The following is a 22395-nucleotide window of genomic DNA, read 5'->3' on the forward strand; positions in this document are numbered from 1 at the left end:
AAAATTTTTATCATGTAAAAATTTTTTGCTGGTTTACAAATATTCTTTCAAAATTCTTTTTCAAATATTCTTTTTCTTCCCTATTTCCAACATACCAAACAGAAGCCGGTTTCAGAATCAAGTCAACTTTGTTAAACTAGATAACTTCGAAAAACACACTGCCTTTCCATGACGAAAGTAAAACAGTTCAAAATAGGGATGATACCTTTTTATTGACAGTGAATAGATATAAAATTATTTAACTGGATATTTCGAACACATATACAGTGTTCATCATCTGTTTTACTGCTGATGATGAACACTTTATATGTGTTCGAAATATCCAGTTAAATAATTTTATATCTATTCACTGTCAATAACAAGGTATCATCCCTATTTTGAACTGTTTTACTTTTGTTAAACTATATTATTCCACTTTAATAAACGAATATTTATTAACAACTAAATGAACCTTATTTACTGAAAAGTTTTAATTAAGCGATCTTAGGTCTAGGATTGATAATTAATCACAAAGAAATTGAAGACTAGACCTGTTTCATAAGTCATATTCAATTTATGTGGAGTTCTTCTGCGTATGTCCAGAACAAGTTTGATTTGACAGGCAATATTCATGAAATCATTTTTGGAAGAGACTAAAGCAAAAGCACCGAATTACCAAAGAAAATGCGGTAAATGTATGACAGTTCATATTATTGACTTACCAATAAAGTGAACATACCACTTGATGCCTTTTTCATGCTTTTTACGAATTTAATAATTGCTTTTATAGCAAACTCAAATTTATTCAAATATTCAAATTAGGTCCTTTTGGACCTAATGTCCAAATAATGTCCAAATTATCCTAATGTAGTATTATTTTTTCAAAAACGACCGAAAAAGCAGCGCTGGTTAGGTCAATAATATGAACTGTCATACATTTACCAAAATTACTCGGTTGGACATCTGTAATATACACCTTTTATTAATGGTTCAGTGCCTGAACGTTGTCTAGGGCCTGGAACTACAAGCATGCTATCTATGTTAAAAATGTGGTTCCCTAATTCCACGTGACTTGTTAAAGAAGAGGAAGATTAGAAGCGTAAATAAAGGAGGAGTAATGTAAATAAAGGAAGTGTTGTCTGTTTGTTTAAGTTTTTATATTGAAAGTAAGAACTATTTTATGTTTTATTTATGTTAGGATTTTAACTTTTTTTTAGCTGTCTCTGTCGCCTCTGATCCTTTTTTCAAAAGGCTATTCTATGTTAGGTCTAATATGTAAGCCTAGGCCTATTGATTTAGTTTTACTAAGTAGATTTATTCCATTGCTTTATATGGTATACCCTTTATATATAATCCATAAAAATTTTTTTGATAGAGTTCAGTATGATAGGCCCTTTTTATCATAGAAGGTAGGCTTGGCCAAGTTGAGTTAGGCTAAATGGTTTATACATGCATTTTTGGTAAGACTTCCATGTATAAACATAGATGTCAGACCAGGTAACTGCCCATTAGTATAGGCTTAGGGAAATTTTGGTAAAATTCTTGTTAATTGATTTCTTGCTATCTTGGAAAGGGTTTAGGTTAGGAAAATGAAATTTTCAGGGATGGCTCTACAGGCTAAAGTATGTCCTGGGAAGGTATTTTAAAGTACCCACCTCCACTCCTTCTCCCTCCAGAGGGCCCTGAAATTTGCCTACATGATAGGTCTGTACCTATTGAAATTTTGAAAAAACAACATTTTACCTTAATTTTCAGTTACTTGTTGCTTTATCTCTGCCTTTAGTTCTGAAAATGCAATTCCTGTTGTTTGAGTAGAATTTTGAGCCATATCAATGTTGTTGTTTTTTTTTCAAAATTTAGGAAATGTATTTGCATATCTTTGAAAACTGCATAAATTGGGATTGAGTAAAGTTATGAAGCTGAAAACAATTTTGTTGTACTTCAATTAAGCAGAAGATCTATTTTGCAAGGTTTCACTTTTATAACACATATTTTTAAAGGTCATCAAAGGTCAGGGCCCTCTAGAGGGAGAAGGAGTAGGGGTAGTTGCTTCAAAATACCTTCCCAGAACATACTTTAGTCTGTAGATTTATCCCTGAAAGTTTCATTTTCCTAACCTAAACCCTTTCTGAGATAGCAAGAAGTCAATTAACTAGAATTTTACCAAAATTTTATATGGGAACCCTTCACATTTAGGCCACATTCTACAGATGAAGGATGACAGAGATTACCAAAGATTGTCCTTTTTTGCCAGCTGTCTGGGGCTACAAGGAAAGCAGGTTGTCCTTGTCTTGGTTGGGAGGATTTCATAAATAAAGATTTAAAGGAAATGGGGACTTCCTGGGAGGGTGTAAAAAGGGAGGCTTTAAATAGACTAGGTTGGAGAAGGAGCATGCATAGCTGTGTTGGCCTCAGGCAGCTTGGTGCTGCAGTGAGTTATTAGTAGTAGTAGTAGTAGTGCTTCACATTTAGGGCTCTTCTGAAGGTAACCCTATAAAAGAAAAAGAGCAGTTGAAGCACTTCTAGAGTTCTAATTTTATGCTCTTTGTGATGTTTAAAACTGTATTTAATACCCTAAGTCTTTTTGGAGACCCAAAATCATGCAGTGAAAATCCATGTATTAAAACAATAGGCAAAAAGCATATTTTATAGCCCTTTCCCTTTAGGTGGTAGGAGGGGGGTTTAACCCTGGAAGCATAGCTATTTGATCTTTGTACTATTTTGAGTAGAGTGGCTATTTCTAAATTTTGATCTGATGTATTTGTTGAAACAAGGGCATATGGAGGGGGAGGGGGCTGGCTTTGACCACTTTCATGGTAAGTAACAGTTGATGGTAACAAATTGTAAGTAAGGAGTGACTTGGCTCAATAGTAACCAAAAATCTAATAAACACATTTTTAATATCAGTGAAAAGAATCATCAAATAACACATCAAAAGAATTAGCTTATTGTGCTGATTCCAAATATATAAAATGGATCAAGTTTAGTATTACCCATCAAAAGTTTCAAGCCTGAGAAAGTTTGCCTGATTTTTGAAAAAGTGGAGAAACATCCCCTAAAATTCAAGGAATATTAATGAAAATCACGCCATCATGTTCAGCATACCAGAACCTTACTTTACTGTAGTTTCAAGCTCCTATCTGCAAAAATGTGGAATTTTGCTGGAAAATGTGGAATTTTGGAAAAAATGTGGATATTTTTGCCAGAAGACAGATCATGGATCTGTGTGTATTTTTTTTTGCTATTTATTATTTTTAGCTGTCCTGGTCAAGTGGATTGGTGTGCTGGATTCAGGATCCTTTGTCTGAGAGGACATGGGTTTGAATCCAAGTGTACCCAATTGTTCAGTTTGGGATGGGGGTCAGTGGGATGAAACTGTAAGCTTAGCCAGAGTCAACCCAGCTCTAAATGAGTACCTGGTGAAATATGGGGAAGGTAAACAGGAAGGGTGTGCAAAAGCACAGGATGGTTGGCCCCCAACCCCCCATTGCACTTCCTGGCTGAAGGGCCAAGAAACAGAGATCAGCAATGCCCACTGTATCCTTTACTTCTTTTTTGCTATTGTACTGAAATAATGGTCCTAGAAGATCAGGAGAGGGTGCGGTCAAATGGAAATTAAAAGTTCTAGTGCTCTTTTTAAGTGACAAAAAAGATTGGAGGGCAACTGGGCTCCCTCTGATGCCCATCTTTTCCCCAAAGTTATCTGATCAAAATTTTGAGATAGCCATTTTGTTCAGTATAGTTGAAAAATCAAATAACTATGTCTTCAGGTGTAAAATGATCCCCATGGTCTGCAGGGAGAGGCCTGTAAGTTATGAAATTTGCCCATTGTTTATGTATAGTATTTATTATTGGGAAGTATATAGACATTTTTCAGGGGTGTGTGCTTGGGAACACATGGCTCTTTGGTGTTGTGTTGACCCTGGAGCTGGCTCTGACACATGGCTCTGGGGTGTTGTGTTGACCCTGGAGCTTTTTTTTATCTAATGCTTGGACTGTTTTCAATAACATGCCTATCTCAAAATTATAATTGGATGGGTTTGGGGAAAAGAGGGCTAGGGGCTAGTTGACCTCCAATATCTTTTGACTATTAAAGAGTGAACCAGAACTTTCAACTTTCTATCTAGTGAACCCTTTCTGAAGCTTATAGAAGCAGCCCTTCTATAAAAACCATATATGCCCCCAGGGCATCGCTTACAATGCCTGCTCCTGAACCCTGTAGTTTTTGTTATCTAATCCTTGAACTAAGGTTAAAATTTCAACTTCTGATATCCAACCGAATGAGGCCCTCCAAAGCTTATATGACCATCCCTTCTGTATGAAGTGCTCCTGGGAAAAAATTAGAGCCTTGATTTATCATTGACATTGAGTTTGGTGGGGGGGGAGGCTAATTGCTGTCAGATCACTTGGTTCTTAAAAAGGGAACTAGAACTTTCAATTTTAAATCATTTGAGTCCCGTCTGAAGTTTATATAACCACCTTTTCAATAAAAAACCTTATATGCCTCTGGGGTATAAGTTGCAACCCTCCCGTTGCGTTTCGGGGGGGGGGGCTATATTAACCCCAAAGTTTTGACATCTGATTGTTGGACTATTTCAAACAAAATGGCTGTCTCAAAATTTTGGTCAAATGTATTTAGGGAAAAGAGGGAGGTGGGGGAGGTATATTAACGCTGACGATTTTTGGTAACTCTTAAAAAGGTAAATACTTCCTTTGGGCTCTGAGGGATGGAGTTGATCCTTGAGTTTTTTTTTACTTGATCTTTAAACTATGTTGAACAAATTGACCAGGTGCATTTGAGGAAAAAGGAGCCTTGAGGGGGCTAGTTGCCCTACAATCACTTTTGTCTCTTAAAAAGCACATTAGGAATTCTGATTTACAATCAAATGAGCTCCCTCTGAAGTTTATACTACCATCCCTTCCATAAAAATCTTATTTGCCCACAGGGCATAATTTACAACAGTTGCTCCCAGGTTCTGGCGGGCTGTGTTATCCCTGGAGTCTTTGTTATATGATTTTTTGTTCTTTTTATAAAAAAATGGAAGTAGTATCCCCATAAGGCTTTTCACAACGCCCATATGGGGTGTACTATTGGAGCTTCTAGTACCCGAAGACGTTATTACGTGCACCTGTGTCTTATGCACTACTATAATACATCTGTAATGGTAACTTACATATGATTGTTATGTAATAGGGTTTGTTTTCTTCAAGATCAGGTGGTAATTACTTAAATAACCCGCGAGGGCCTGTAAAAAACCTTCAGGGCCCCACCAAATCATGTTTTCTTTGGTTGTTATGTAATAGGTTTTTTTTTCTTCAAGATACAAGTGTGTTATGTTAATTACTTAAAAACCGGAAAGGGCCCAGAAACACCTTCAGGACCCGCACCAAACCATGTTTTTTGGTTATTATCTAGTATGGGGTTTGGTTTTCTCAAGATGCAGGTGTTTTTTTTATGTTGATTACTTAAAAAACAGGTGAGGGCTAGGAAAAGACCGTCAGGACCCCACCAAATCATGTTTTTTGGTAATTACGTAATTAGTTTTTTTCTAAGAGAAGGAGGTATTAATTACTTAAAATTCCTGGAAGGGAAAGGAAAAAACCTTAGGTCCCCCTGCAAGTAAGGACATTGTTTAAATTTATCATAATCCAATATTTTCATGCTTTACACACACATAGGCTTTTGTAGTCTGTAAACAAAGAATTTTCCACCATTTGTAGGATCAGAACCATTATACAGTCTAGACGTCTATTGATTTTCTAGGAACAAAAGGCATGCTATTTTTTGTTATTCTGCTAGTGCGACTGAGTAATTTTCATTTGCTATAATGGAAATTTTCATCAGTCTTGTATTAGATTTTGAAGAAACAACTTGATTTAAAAAATAGAAATGTCCCAAAGACACCAAGAGGTGAGTCTATCTATATTAATGATACCCTCCTCCCCACCAAAAATGGAAAAATTATAGCCAAACTTAACCTACTATAACTCAGTTTTGGATTAATAGCTAAAACCTCCCCCCCCCTCCTGCATAAAAAAGTGCTATCGGAGGTCTAATAATCTAATTTTTGCCAGTTTTGCTATAAATTTTTTGCCAGTAATTTTTTGCCAGTTTTGCTATAAATTTGCCTTTCGCTATTCTAGCAGAAGGGTAAACTTAAACCCGCCATCTATCCATGTTAAACAATAATTGCCATCTGTCCCCCTCTACACTAACTGTTAATGACCGTGAATAGCACAATGCAAACTGGCTTCAACATTTCCATAAGCAGATATATTGGTATTAAACTGTAATTATAGCACATTGTGAGATGTAGAATTAGTTTCCTCTGAGTGGCTAAAGTAATGCATATTGTTAAATAATTGAGCGAAAAGGGATCTTTTTGCTGTTAAGCCAAAAACTTCCTCTGTGAGGTAAATTGACAGCTTATACAATTTGGCTTTGAGGGTTTTAAACGGTAAAATAGTTGTGTAAAAAAACATATTATATTTAAAATAGATGCAGGGAGTGGAGAATATTTAATAAAATAAAATTAGTTAAACAAGGAAGATTTTGAGCATAATAAAGAATTCCTGTGTATGGCCCCTCCTCCTCCATCATATGGGCTGTGTAGTCATTTTAAAGCCATATTTTTCGATTCTGCACGGCTTATTAAACTTAAATGTAAAAAAATGGTGCTATGATGAAACTAAGAAAACTAGAAATTTATTCTTGTTTCCTGTATTTATTGAAATTTCTTCTATTAAATTTAAACAATCTAATATAAATTTTTTGTAGCTCAAGAACGAAATACGTGTGAAGAGTGTTTTTCATTTACTATATTATGCAAAGAATAAAACGCAAAGAAAATATTCATTGTCTGTAACGTTTGCTAATTCAAATTTTTCTGTTAAATGTATTATTTTTGGCTGACCTCCCTTACTAAGGTTGAGGAAGTGGCTTTAACCCTATTAAAGTTTAAATACCACTCGCTAATCTGTGGGTTGCACATCATGTGCTAATGTTTCCCCCCCACTGTCCTGTATCATCACGACATTTTTCCTATGTGTGGGCCTTGTATAGGTGGATGGGGTTCAATAGGGGTATTTCTAGAGGCTAAATTCCACGCTTCTTAAATGTTCACACATTTCTATGTATTTTAACCATATATATCCTTTTTATGAAAATTAATTTCCGTAAATGATCAAATAAGATGAATTTTTTTTTACTTCATGAAAAATTAAACTAAATTCTTTTTAAGTAAATTCTGACCAATGCCCCCACCCCCCACAAAGGTCAAGGACTTGCGAAGACGTGACCCCTTCTGTGGTCCCATTAAATGGCAATGAAGTTGCGGGCCATTCTATGCCCAACGTGTAAGATGGAGCTGGCGACCCTATCATAAGTAAAATTATTGACACTTCCTGAAAAGCTTAGGTATAGGCGGTAAAAACCTATCTTTATATATACCTAATAATATATTAAGAATGTACATTAATATACATTAGGCCTTAAAATATACCTAATGTATATTCTTTTCCGGCTAATAAAGGGTCCCTCTTGATAATTTTTAGAAGCCCCTTGACTCTGAGGGTTCTGATTCCGAGATCAGTTATAAGAAGTTTTTAACATCCTGCATTCTTGTGCTGAAAACTTAGCGGTTTACTGTTGAAAGGAGAGGGATTTAAAGATACTATTCCCTAGATTAATTTTCTTTTCAGTCTAATATAAGCCCCTTTACAGCTTAAAGTCATAAATGCTTCAAGGAATAACAATTGTCACTCTTTGTCCGGGCTCCCAGTGATGTTCCAGCTTGAATAGATGATCTGATGGTTGATTTCTTTGGGAAATAAAAAGAACCAACGGACACCAACATTTCTTCCATTAAGACTATAGTACATTATAATACATGAAACGTAAGGGGATGCAACTTACCCGGTGTATGCAGTAATTTTCGGCTCCTAAATCCTTAGCTCGTAGGGGGGAGGGTCTATGGATGCGAAGTGTCACTTTGGGGACCCATGTGTAAAATAATTTCTGGTCATTACATCTTTAGATGGTAGTGTGGTCTCAACACATCCGAAGGTCCACATTGAGAGTCCATGTATGGAATAATTTCTGGTCAATACATGTATAGGTAGCAGTGTGGTCCTTCCAACTCTGAATACTAGCTCTCAAGTATATGCAAGCGTCCCCCTCAAAAATATTTAGACTAATATTGTATACTTTTCAGCTATAGGACCTATATGAATTCTTTTTCATGATGAAATCAAAAGTGTTTCAATGAGCTAATAAGCTCATATCATTTTCTATGTTTACATGCCTACGTCACAATCGTAGTTTCGCGGCAGTTCATTTACGCCAGCACAGGAAAGTGAACGTGTGGGGGGCTTATGTGCGGGGGTGGGCACTATTTGCATAACTTCGCCCAACTTTAATTTCGACACTTTAGTGAGGGATCTTGGCCTCGATGCGATTTTTTTTTAATTTGGTTCACTCTTGTAGAACAAATACCAATACGTGAGGTCGAGAGGGTACTAGAAGATCACGTACCCGCCCCTAACAGTGACATGGGAGAACCAGGACAAAGTGGTGCCAACTCAACCCCTGTTTTACTTCATTCCTATGTTGTCGATTCTGCTTTGTGAATATTTATGTTTTTAGGTCTGAGTTTAGGGACCCCTTCAACTCCCTTACAAGTGGTAGTATTTATATGGATCCAGTTTACATAGTCTATTCGTAATGAAGCAGGATTCGGGTCCTTCTTGAAAAATATAATGCATATTTGAGGGGATGTGGAGGTGTATAACCCTTCCCTTTCGATATGAGCTTAGAGTCCTTCAAGTACTCTGTCCTCTTAGCAGGACAAACGTTTGAAAGATGATGCCATTAAGACGCATTTGGACAATTTGGCATTAAATGAGGGTGAGGAGCGGGCAGAATTTTTCAAAGTAGATTTTAACTGTTTAAAGGGGCAGTATCCTGTAGCCTCTAAAGGGATTTGACATTTTTGAGAGAGCAAATAAGCATTTAAAGATTGGGGTTTCAGTGTTACACTATGAAACAGAGTATGACAAGGGGGAACTTAAAGATAGGAAGGGGTTTATATATTCAGTAAGGGCTCCATCCATTGAATTGGTGAAACTTTGGGCATCTCTTCTCTACGAGCCAGCCAAAGACCCTTATACAATTGGACATTTTTCTATATACCCACGTTAGTTTGGTTTTAAGTGAGAGTAACAGGAACAAACGGGGTGAATGCTATTGTTTCCAATGTATCCATCTAGATTCCGTTGCAGAGCGACAAATTAGTATTAGATATCAAGACCAAAATCATGGATGTGTAAGATTCCTCAAACTCGAATCGTTTTAAATAAAATGAAGCCAGTGCAGTCTCTTATGTTCATGCTCATAGAGACTCGAGTAATTCCGTATAATTGGCAGAGATATTTGAGACATTGGATGGGGAAGATTGTGTAGGCGCAGCTATGGCTGCACTTATTAAAACATTCAATAATTCATCTTCATGTCTGCGCAACGCTAATTATCCAATAAGTATCACTAGAGCACGAGTTGGCAATTAAAAATAAAGATATGTGTTGAGTGAGTAAGAAAAAAAATTTGTTGAGGGTTGTGGAGAAATTTCAGTCTGAAACCATGATCATTTAAGCAATCCTATTTTAAACGGAGGAGTAACTTTCGTGGACTGGTGCATAAATTTCATAACTCGAAAGTTAAGCAGCAATGTTTTCTACCGGTTTACATGCAAAATTCCAACTTTGATTTGAAATGCATTTTCTCAGCGTTGGCACATTTGCAGAAAGGTTAAGTTGCAGATGGTGCATGGCTAGATGGTTTTTTTCATATAACATCATTTCCAAATCATCTGAGAAGTTGCTGCTCTTACAACTCAAATGGAAAAGAATAGATAAAGGTAATACATGCTTGAATAAAATCCTTTTTCTAGATTCGTATTGTTATTTCCCCAAATCTCTAAGTCAGTTAATTTAAGTACAGAAATAGATGATTTCTGTATCATCTATGCTTTCCCCTCTTTAGACAGCACTTTCCGAACGATAAAATGTATGATTTATTAACGAGTAAGGGTATATACCCTTATGAGTAAGACCTTTCTACTTCGAGGCTGCGTGAGGGAAAATTGCCGTCCATCAAAGCGTTTTATGATTCACTTCATTATCGTCAATGCACCACCACCGATAATGACCTTGCCAAAAAGTGGGTAAGTAGAGGGGGGTTGTAAAAATAAGAAGGATTATTGTTAAATATACCTGGCAAGGGATGTATTGACATTGTTGGATATTGTCGGAAAAATTTACGAGGAACTTGGGTTGGATTTGGGGTATTATTCTGCAACTCCTGATCTGGTGATGGACTTATTTCTTAAAATCAGTAACGAAAAATAGGTCTGATTACCGACGTGGATCAGCGCTTATGAGTAGAGAGATCCATGGGGAGAGGGCATGTTTTTCATGCGGATCGTATCCTGGAAACCGATCCGACTGGACAACGCACCGCTGAAAAGTCGAATCCGCTTTTTCTGGATATAATTTCCCTTTTTCCGTCGGTAATGTTTCACTACTCTTTGCCGCGTGGGAATTACAAATCGTTGGACAATCCTTGTCTTCCAAATTTCCCCGACATTGCCACAGTTGAGGAGAACACACCGCAAGAATGGTTTTAGAAATTTATTGTGATTTACCTGTGGAACTTTATGAATAGGTAAACGACATTGTTTTCTCATGGATGATTAGACTGGTGCCTAGGGATTCATTGTGTCCCTATAATACTTCTTTGGTAGAGGATGGGTATATGCACTGGATACCTTCAAAATAAAAGCTTATTGCTGACCTTCATCCAAGACAGAATATTGTTGTACATCATCTTCTTTTAAGATGGATTCTGGCGAACAGTTTCAAGGTCACAAAGATTCATAGAGTCCTCTAATTCAACCAAAAGCCATACATGAAGACGTTTATTGACACCTTTGTCAGTAAACGATCTGAGTCAAAATGAAGATTGAAAAAGAAATTTTTAATCTTATTTTAAATTCAGCCTTCGGTAATATTCGTGAGAGTGTGTGCCATAAGAGTCGCCATGAAGCTTTACCTTTTACGAGCCGTTCTAGGAAATTAAAGTATTAATCTCTCTAAATCAATTTCAAATCTATTGGGAAATTACTCTTGATGGCAGTGTTTTATTAGTCTTGGCACCATAAACGCAAATCAAATAATCAATATATTCAATTTGGACTCCTACATTTCCAAATACAAATCCTATTGCATACCTTCAGATTTCCTCGACCATGTTCAAAAAGTTAGCAATGCCCTTATCATTGTTAATAGTAGCCCATCGTTTGTAAAGACGGGATATTGGATATGCATCTTTCAAACAGTAAAGAATATTGATTTTTTCGGTTCTCTTGGCCTACCGTATGCTTTCTACGCGCCTCACATCAAAAACTTTCTTGAGCAAAGTGGGATATCTATTATTCATAATTGAAAGCGAGTTCAAGGTTTATCAACCAAAAGTTTAGTGTTCTTGCACTGTTATATTTTATATTTCGAAGTCGCGGATATACCTAATGCGAATTTCTCAGCATACATGTTGACAATCTTCGATTGAAGGACTTTTTTAGTTGAAAATACTCTTTCCTACCTGTATAATATAAATTTCAGTGCCCTAAGAGTGAAATGCTTGAAAAATGTTTGTTAATTTGTTTATTAGTAAAATTTGTATGTACAAACCTGTATGTATCCTTTAGATTTCTTCTTCCATGTATAGGTAACTATCAGTGACGACAAGTGGCGGGAGCTCGTCAGGATTCAAATTGTATTCATTTTCGTATGCAAATTCTGGGTCACGTTTTCCGAAATATAATGTAACTTTGTTTTATTATTTCTCTTTTGTAAAGTCAATAATACCATTTTGATTCATACTATAAAATTCACATATTTATTTGCTTATTTGAAGCAATGTCACTCTATGTAACAGCCGAATAAAAATAAGTCGGTTTATAATCATAGTAGCCAGTATCTTCACAGCGATGTCGCAAGAAATAGACTCTCTTATTATTTTAGCAATTGAAGCGTAGACCAGGTTCTTCCTCCGAAAACAATTCAAAACCATGAAGGTACCAGTCTCTTAAAAATAAACTGAGATCAGGTTTAGGGTTTTTTTCCAATCATGCCAAGGTAAGTGTTTTCCCATTGATTATGTTTATCGTAGTGACAATTTGAGCATAGGAATCTCTAGTATGAGAGTCACAAATATCTTTATGACAGGAATTACAATCTATAATTTGCACTGTATATCCTCTGTGAAACTTGCACGTATGGCCATAGGATGTGGTCATCCATGGATTCTCACAGGATGACCAGGTGCTCAATTTATACAAACATATTGGACGTGTTAAAACATTTGAGTCGTGATCAATAAAATGAATGTAGGAGGAGGAGCAGTCGAATGACGTCACAAAACTTGTTTAGATTTTTCTAGTTATTTTTTGTTGCTTCACAAAATGACCGTCTTAAATAAATTTCTAACCAGTGGTTAAAAGGACAACCACATTATCATTTTGTTTTGTTTCAATTAGTTTTTCAATAAATTGAGCAATTGTATCTCAACCACGACGTAAAAGTTTCATGCAATAGTCTAAAGACGGAGAGTCATTTCTCATTATATGGTTAAGCATTCTTTGAAAAAAAATATTTTCCTTTGAAGAAATAACTAGAAAATCATCATCTAGAATCAAGTTTTTTCAAAGTTACTAGATTCCGTGTTATTTTTTTCTCAAATCCACCGATTTTTAATTTTGACACTCTCACTACGGATCATAGACTATCATTGAATGAAGACTCTTTCTCGCTAGTTACAAACTCATTCCTTTTTTTATAGATTGTGTTAGATCGTTGTCTTCAATATATTGCACTATTGCATTTAATCCGTTTTTTAATCTTTGTATATGCATTGTATTCACGTTTGCTGCAAAGCATAACTTTTCTTCCGAATTGAATTCGTTTAATGATATTCCATATCGTGCGAACATCTCGTCACATTCTAGGGTTAGTAGGCGCCCCTTCGTAATTTTACTGCTACGTTAGGTACTCTAGGTTTCATTTCGCCATTGCTAGCGGCTTTAATATCCATTAGAGTAAAAGCATCCATTCCTATAAAATAGTGTCTTCGATGTTGACACACTGAACTCTTTTTCAATACTGAGAAAATCTAACAACTGACTTGACATTGACCTTCAAAACATCTTTTTGCTGGATTTATAAAAAGTTCTCTGGAACCGAAGCATGTCATGTAAGATTACGTCGTCTTCACTTAAAAATATTGGGCCAGGGTCTAGTTTGAGGGGTCTTGGGGGTTTTTTCCTCCCCCTCGTAGATTTTTAAACATAATAACAAAAGAAAACATGATTTCGTGGGGGCCCTGAAGGTTTTTCCTTGCCCTTGTGGTTTTTTTAAGTAATTAACACCTGTTTCTTGTAGAACATTTAAATTATAGTTTTGCGTAAGACCCAGTTTCTTACAATGAAGTTTTGAAGACTAGAGGCTCAAATAGTATACCCCCTATGGGTGTCGTCGAAAGTCTTACGGAGATACTACTAATGGCTATATAAAAAAATCGATCCGACGCATTTAGGGAAAAGAGGTTGACAGGGTGGGGAGATAGTTGCCATCGGACCACTTTTGACTCTTAATAAGGGAATTAGAACTTTCAATATCTGATCAATTGAGTCCCCTCCGGGGTTAACACAACCACTTCTTACATAAAAACTTTATATGCCCCCAGGGCATAAGTTACAACCCTTCCCCCGGGCTCTGTGGGGGATAATATCAACCCTGAAGTTTTGTTGTCTGATCGTTGGAATTTCAAAAAAACTAGCAATCTCAAAATTTTGATCGATTACGATACGGAAAACATTATTATTTGATACATTACGGAAAACAGGGTTTGCGTTTGGGGGGTGTAGTTTTTCTCCGATCCCTAGTTACTCATAGAAAGATGACTAGAACTTTCAATTACTAATCTAATGAGGCACGTCTCATTACGGCCTCATACGGCCTCTCCTTGCATAAAAACCTTATATGCCCCCGGACGTAACTTAAAACACTTGCCCTAGGGCTCTGGGGGTCGACCCCGGAGTTTTTATTTTCCTGATGTTTTAGCTGTTTTGAACAAAATGGCTATCTCAAAATTCTTGTCAGGTTAGTCTAGGGAAAAATGGGCAGGGGGGAGCTAATTGCCCTTTGGTCTCTTTTACTCTTTAAAAGTGAACTAGAACTTTCAGTTCCGATTAAATGAGCCCTGAAGTTTATACGATCATTTTTTCTGTAAGAACCATATATGCCCCCAGGGCATAACTTACAGTGCCTGCCCCTGGGCCCTGGGGGGTTGTGTTGACCCTGGAGTCTTTATTATCTTATGTTCGAACTATTCCTAACAAAATGGTTATGTCAGAATTTTTATGGGATGGTTTTGAGGAAAAAGGGCATGGAGGGGCTAATTGCCCTGTGATCTCTTTTGACTATGAAAAAATGAAATAGAATTTTGAATTTCTATTCAAATGAATCTTCTGAAGTTTATGTGGGAATCCCTTCTATAAGAACCATACATGCCCCTAGTTTATAACGTACAACCCCTGTCCCCAGGTGGTGTTGGGCTGTGTCGACCCTGGAGTTTCTGTTATACGATCTTTTAACTATTTTTAACAAAATTGCTGTCTCAAGATTCTTATCGGATGTATTGGGAGAAAAAGGGTTTCGGGGGGGGGGCTAGTTGCCTTGCAATTACTTTTGGCTTAAATGGGTACTAGAATTCTTGGTTTCGAATCGAATGAGCCCCCTTTGAAGTTTCTGCGACGAACCCTTCCATATGAAGTGCCTCTGAAAAAATATATAAAATATGGGAGCCGTATGGCCTTTACTAAAGGCAACGCTATAACGTTGCCTTTGGTATTGTACTTGGGGAATTGTCTGGGGAAATTTTGAGCAGAAATGGAATTTTGTATGGGGATTTTGGGATTAAAATTAATATTAAGGAGATTAAGTCACTAAGGTTAGGAATAAGTGACGATTGACGTTGGAATAAGAGTGAAGGTGACGTTGGACAACGAAAAGATTAATCAGGGGGTCAGCTTCAATTACCTTGTTAACATTATTAGTAAAGACGGCAGGAGCAGTGAAGATGTAAAAAATAGAATAGCCAAGACTCAGGGTGTTTTTAAACAGTTAAAAGAAGGTTTGGAAGAATAGGAAGATAAGTCAGCAAACCAAGATTAGAATATTGGAAGGTACAGTGATCAAATATGGCTCCGAAGGATGGGCGCTCCGAAAAGTGGATGAAGATTTACTAGATGTTTTCCAGAGAAGTTGCCAACGGATTGTTCTGGTACACGGCTGACTGACCGTATTGCAAACAGTAGACTGTGCGAAAAATGTGGTGCAAACTCGCTTTCTAGGGCTGGCTGAGATGGCCAGGGCACTTTCTGTGGATGAAGGATGACATATTGACGAAGATTGTGGACAACCGTCTTGGGCTAAAAGGAAAGCAGATCGTCCTCGTCTGGGGTGGGAAGATGTTATTGGGAACTTCCTGGGAGGGTTTAAAGAGGGAGGCATTGAATATATTGGGATTGAACTGAGCATGCGTAGCTGTGTTGGCCTCAGGTGAGTTGGTGCTACGGTGAGTTGTTAGTAGTAGTAGTAGTAGTAGTATTTTTTGTGGGGGAGAATTCTCACGTGAGAAATTCTCCTTGGGGGATTTATCTTGAAGAGAAATTCTCAATGGGAAATTTCTGTGGGTTAAACTTTCCACTTGAGAAGGGGTATTTCTGGGAAATATTTCCACACATTTGGGGGGGGGGATTTCTCCGTAGCCTTCAAAAGGATCGGAAAGCGAAACAAGCCTTTCTTCAAATGAAAGTGTGCCAAAGAGTATTTTTCAGGCAGAATCGTAAGCAAGAAATTTTCTGGGGGGGGATTCGCAGCGAGGATGGAATTGTCCGGGATAATTACCCAGCGGAAGAATTTTACGTGGGAGAAACTTTCTATGGAGAAATTTTTTGCGGGGGAAATTTTCCACGGGACGGATTTCCTGGGACTATCTGAAAAACGATTAGAAGTCAAATAGTTTTTTTGTTTACTGAAAGTAAGGAGCAGCATAAAAACTTAAAACGAACAGAAATTATATTCCTATATGAGGGGGGGGGCTGCCCTCTCCTCAATACCCCGCTCTACACTAAAATTCGACCTTGTGTCTCAATTCGTTAAGAACGATTCTCGAAATGCAAGGGCCGTGTAATTGGAATCAAAATCTTCTTTGAAAGTTCTAAAAAAAAAAAAAAAATAGTGTTAAGAGAGGGGCATTGAGGAGGTGACAGCCTCCCTTAAATGCAGTGTAATTTCTGTCCGTTTGAGTTTTAATGTTTCTCCTTACTTTGAGTAGAATTTTTTTTTATTTAATAGAAGACAAAGATGATGAAGACACGCAGCATTGGAGATGCTCCTGTCCTTCTTGTTGGAAATCCTGTCAAAATGTTAACTCTTTTCAATACGTAGGTCCTCTGATGGATCTCTAATGCAGCATTGCAAATCAAATCAAAGATCATGTTGATTTGGCTTGGGCTATTTTTCACCATCTGAGGAAAATACCTTGGAATCAACATAAAAATATTTTAAAGAAAAAAACTGCAGAGATATAATTGTGGCGTCAGTACTGCTTTACAACTGCAAAGTGTGGCTATTAAAAGTCTTGGATGGCCAAAATTTCTATGTTTTTTAATATAAATGGCTTTGCTTTATATTGATGGCCTTGTCCAATGAAAGCATTATCAATGATACCATCTGCAGAAAAGCTAGAAACCAACCACTCATAAGAAATGTTGTCAAATGCACACACCTCAGCCACATACTATTATGTACCGATGCTTCAGTATTGAAGTACCGTCTTGGGCGCCCCCTGTTACTGTCATGAAAGATCAGTCAAATAAAATCTGATTGTCTACTATCAAGTCTGACTTGAAGCCATTTGGTGGATTCAGCAATAATGTTGCTTTGGAATCAAGACTTGAACAAATTGTGAAGCCAATGTTGTTGGATCAAGAACATTTTAATGAGCATCCCCCTCCCCCTGTGCTATTACATCTATCTTTCAGTTTGCTAAACGTCTGATGTTTTTCAGTAAAATGGACCCAAACAGACTATCAAAGCTGAAGGAACTGGAGAAGAAGTTTTTAGATCCAAGAGACGTGCTGAATACAGACTGTTTACTAGTAAGTAATTTTCTATTTATATTTTGTGTTCTACATGTCCTAAATAAGGCTCTGAATACTTAATTTGTCTGTTATGACAATTTCCTTCATCAACGCTTAGTTGCATTAAATAAGATGATTTGTATTGTTGTTTCCATTGACTGAATTATTGCTACCATCACCCCACAAATTTCATGACATATTACTTGCATGGTCAGATTAAGTTAAAAATTGAAACTTCAGAACAGCTTGGACAAAAATTTGTCCGTCTTGATTGCTTTTACTACTGCTAGTAACAACTTACCGCAGTACCAAGCTGTTTGAGGCCAACACAATTACGCATGCTCCTCCTCCATCCTATTGTATCTAAAGCCTCTTTTCACATTCCCGGGAAGTTCTCATTTCCCTTATACCTTTCTTTACGACATCCTCCCACGCCAAATGCGGACGACCTGCTTTCCGTTTAGCCCAAGACAGTTGGCCAAAAAGGACAGTCTTTGGCAATCTGGCATCTTTCGTCTGCAGAATGTACCCTAGGCATCGCAACCTTTCTCTCATTATAGCCCTAGAAAGTGGGATTGAACCTCACTTCTTGAAGAGCCTGCTGTTTGAAATACGGTCAGTCAGCTGAGTACCCAAAATAATCTCTGGAAAAATAATCTGGACAGTTTCTCTGGAAAACATCTAGCAAATCTTCCTCCGTTTTTCAGAGCGTCCATGCTTCAGAACCATATTTGACCGCTGACATCACTGTACTTCGAATATTTTAACTGCTTTTGAACAGTCATAAATGGGAAAAACTAAGTTAACCGGGAAGAATCGTACCTATCAATCATATACTTGACTTGATTTATTGACAGAATAAAAATAGTACATACACTTATTCCTGGAGTACCGACATGCCAGAGGCTATAAATGACTAATACAGAAATTTGAGAAGTCAATCATTTGATAAAAGTATCACAAAATATTTGACAACCTATCATCAAACAAAAAACATCCTTTTTTAATATCATTAAGCAGAAAAACCAAAAACCACAAGAAACAAACAAAAACTAAACAACAAAAAATTTATGAAATTTTTTCGTCTGCTCAATAAAATATTTTTAAGTATTTTTTTTTTCAGAACGAGATTAGCGATACCAATTCTTGTATATATCTGGGCAATATACGATTATTACACATATGAAAAGAAATAAAATACTTTACACGATTATCGCATGAACGGGAGTCATAACTTATTCACAAAACATTAAATGGAAAAACTTAACACTACATTAGATATTCATAATATTTTTTTGGAACGAACTTAGCGAAATTGATTCCTTTATACAGTTGGACAACATATTCCACACCTCTGCACCAACATGTAGTAATGGCAGTCCACCTCTATGGCTGTGGCGTATTTCTGATATGATTAAATTATTTTCAGATGAGGTTGTTAGGTATGAATGTTATTCTGTTGCTGTTAAACATATTAAATTGTCTTAGTCTAAGTGGTGCTAAAGAATTAATACACAAGTAAACTAAACTTGCAACTTGGAGCGTAGTTATTTTGAGAAACGTTCAGAACTTTTGCCAGGCGGAACGAATCACTTGTAGAGTACTTATATGAAACTAGAGTTTTTACTGCCCTATTTTGTATTATTTGGATTTTACGTGCATTATAATTAAACGAATTAGACCATAGAGCGCATCCATACTCTAAATATAAAGGAACAAAAGTATAATATAAAGTTTTAAGTGCTTCATGAGGAATAAAATGATTTAGTCTATTTAGAATGCCTCGGGAAATTTTAATGGAGAGTGCCCTCACATGATCTTTCCATGTAATCATTTCATCAATATCATTCCCAAATAAGTGAAATTAGTTACCCTTTTAATCGCTATGTTTCCATATGAAAGTATCTTATTTGTTTCAAAATGTTGTATATTTGAAAAAATCATTTTTTTTTCGAAATATTTAATGATAGATGATTCATTCCATCTGTCAGCAGACAATTGAGTAAATGACTAGACAATTGAGATAAAGTGATCTCCATAATAGCAAACAAACCATCTGTCGTATATGACTTAAACAACATTACTGTGTCATCGGCATATGTTATTAGTATGCAACTAGTTACAAAATCTTTTATTTCTGAAACATTTATCAAGAAAAGTAGTGGCCCTAGGATCGAACCTTGGGGAACCCCGCATTCTATTTTTCCTTTGTAATGATGTTGATGATCTGACAACTACAGTCTGCATTCTATCTTCCAAATACGATTTTATCCATTTTACCATCCAAACCGGAAAATGTATTTTATTCATTTTTGATATTAATGCCTCGTGATTAACAGTATCGAAAGATTGCGAAAGATCCACAAAAATTGCTGACGTTGTGAATCCAAAATCCAAAAATTCCTTAATCTTGATGATGAAATGACATACAGCATGTGTAGTGGAATGACCTTTACGAAAACCATATTCACCGATTGGCTAGACGGTGAAATTCCATTTTCATTTATAAATTTTGTCATTCTTTCATGCATTATCTTTTCAAATAGTTTAGAGAATCAGTAAAACTGAATTGGGCTTGTAGCTATTAATTGGGTATATATCTCCATTCTTATGATAAATAAAATTTGACTTTATTTCTGTTGTTTTGGAACAACAGCTTTTTTAAATGAAATGTTTAGCATAAAATGAAAAACATAGCAAATAACCGGGAAAATTGATTTTAATGCTTCTTTTGGTATTAACTCCCGGGGATTCGGAGAGACCAGACGATGTAAATGCTTTATGTAACTCATACATTTGTATCATATCATCCTGAGTGAAAAGCGAGTTAACTGTATCAAGCACGTTAATGTTTGCAGTTGTTTCAACTGGTCTAATATTGTTATTAATTTGCCGAAATATACTTGAATCAACTTCTGAAAAATGACTGCAAAATCCAATAGCAATATCCGCATCCTCTTTTAACAAAACCCCACTCGAGGAGGTAATAGCATTTGGATTTCTTCTTTTAGTTATTTCTTATGAGGTGACAGTTTTTTTCGAATCTTTCGTTTTGCCACACAACAGGAATCCATGCCTTGAAGAATTATGTCCATAAATAATGAATAGGAACTTGCTACCTCATCCATTTCATGTACCTCTTCCCAATCTATCTTTAGAAGAAAGGTTTTTAGTTTCTCACAGTTTTAGTAGAAAAATTAAAAATATTTCCTCAAGGGTTGTGGCTGGTTGCCTTTAAACTGCAGCCTTTATCAAATTCTTGCTTTTGTAGGCTTTATACAATATAATTTGGAAAATGATCTGAACCTGGAGAAACAAGCACTCGCGAAAATTTTAATCGCTCATACCATATTTGGGGCAAAAATATGTTATCGACTAACGTAGCACTAAATGAAGTTACACGGGTTGGGTAGTAATCGAAAGTAAAAAAAAAATCAGACGATAACGTAGCAGTCAGAAATTCTAAATTCCCAACATTACTCGATTCAAGCAAATTACAGTATAAACCTTCAACTACAACAGATGGCACCCTAAAGGATCCCAATTTATTACATAAATTTTCTGTAGATGCTAATGACTCTGCTACTGGGGAATTCAGAGGTCTATATACAATTGCATATATTATCTCTCTACCATATTTGCACAATTGCATGACAAGGGATTCCAGTAGCCCTTCATGCCAAAAAGAGGCGTCGTCTAATGTCGACACAGAAAAATCACTTCGAACATAAGCACCTAAGCCACCTTTTCGCATACTACTATGATTATGGGAATGGAAAGAATACCCTTGAATTTCAAAAAAAAGATATAGGATATACATCAGTTATTAAGGTCTCTGTCAGGCCTATTATGTCAAAAGAAAAATCTGTCTCGATTAGCGTTGTACAATGACTATCCAATGCTGTTTCTAGCCTCTGAACATTGCAATTGGCAATTGTTAGCGTATTGGGCGATTTTGCAGCGCAGATATCACAGAATTTTACGTACTTGGTTTCTTGAGATTTAACACTCAAATATAAATGTCCATTTTCATCATGAATCTCATTGCATATACTGAAAATGTTCAAATTCGATAGGTCAAGAAACTACGACTCTATCTATATGTTTAAGTCTACCCATTTTTAATTTTAAGCCAGCACTATGATCTGCATCTTTATCCTATCATGTTGCCGTCAGGAACCACAAAAGATGGGGGTAGCGATAGTACTTGGGCCAAATTTCGAACTAGCATAATATTTTCACATATCTTCACGAAAACACGGTCTTGGGTAGACCAAGTATTTCTGATTCCAACAACATCTCTTGAGGCCTGTAAAATTACTTGACGTCACTTTGTTATACTCTCTGTTACGAAAGTACTTGTGCGAAGTTTTTAACCGTTTTTTATTATTTCCTTGACAAGTAAGGGGATTTTGACGGTTACTTCGACCAGAGGAATATGGTCACCAGTAGGCTTACCAAGTATTTTAACATCAGTGACATCAACTTTTTCCTATTTGATCCCCAAGCTGCCTCGTAGCAAGATTTAAAACACACTCAGTTTGAATTTGGTTTAAAGTCTGGTTTTTCACTTGATTTATTTTTTTGTTCTATAAAATCCATTTTCTCCTGTGCTTTTTGCAACTCTTTGTAGGAATCCATTTTTTTTCTCGAGAACAGCAAGAGGACAAATTACTTTATCCAGAACTACCTAAACTTCGTGCATAACCGATGGGTAAACAGTCTAAGTAATATTTTCAAGTTCAGTCTGAGTTAGCTTTGCGTTCGAAAGTTCTTTTGCAATGTTGCTATTGACTAAAGCGCTGACTGAGTTACTCCTCGCTTCTCCCGCTTCTTCGAGATTGTATCTCGTTTCTAAGAGCTTCCATTTCAACCGGTATTTCGCGTTGTAAACCGAGAGTCACCGCAGTTTCTACCAATCCGGATTGTTAGCAAGATCTGTCATAGCACGTTTTAGAGACTGATGTTTGTTTGCAGCACAAGCCGTTTTATTTGTTTCGAAGTCCATCAGGTTCTCTGTCAAAACACTAGCGGTTTTTTGTCACCATACGTGAATACCAAATATTTCTACCAGGCGTTAAATCACTTAATATTCGAACCCACCTGCAGGGAAATGCATCCAAAGTAACGTGCCACCGCAAGATCACCTGCTTTT

General features: G+C 36.5%; 1 protein-coding gene across 1 annotated transcript in view; it reads left to right on the plus strand.

Moving 5' to 3' along the window:
• Positions 1-1054: 1054 nt before the first annotated feature.
• The window catches only part of LOC136038895 (rho-associated protein kinase 1-like), a gene marked incomplete in the record, with an annotated part of 131202 nt that continues 109861 nt past the window's right edge, over positions 1055-22395 (plus strand). Inside the window, 2 exon segments of the mRNA XM_065722371.1 lie at positions 1055-1145; positions 17168-17258. Coding sequence (XP_065578443.1) covers positions 17172-17258 — 87 coding nt within the window.

The sequence above is a fragment of the Artemia franciscana genome, chromosome 18 (genome assembly GCF_032884065.1).
Source record: "Artemia franciscana chromosome 18, ASM3288406v1, whole genome shotgun sequence".
NCBI lineage: Eukaryota > Metazoa > Arthropoda > Branchiopoda > Anostraca > Artemiidae > Artemia > Artemia franciscana.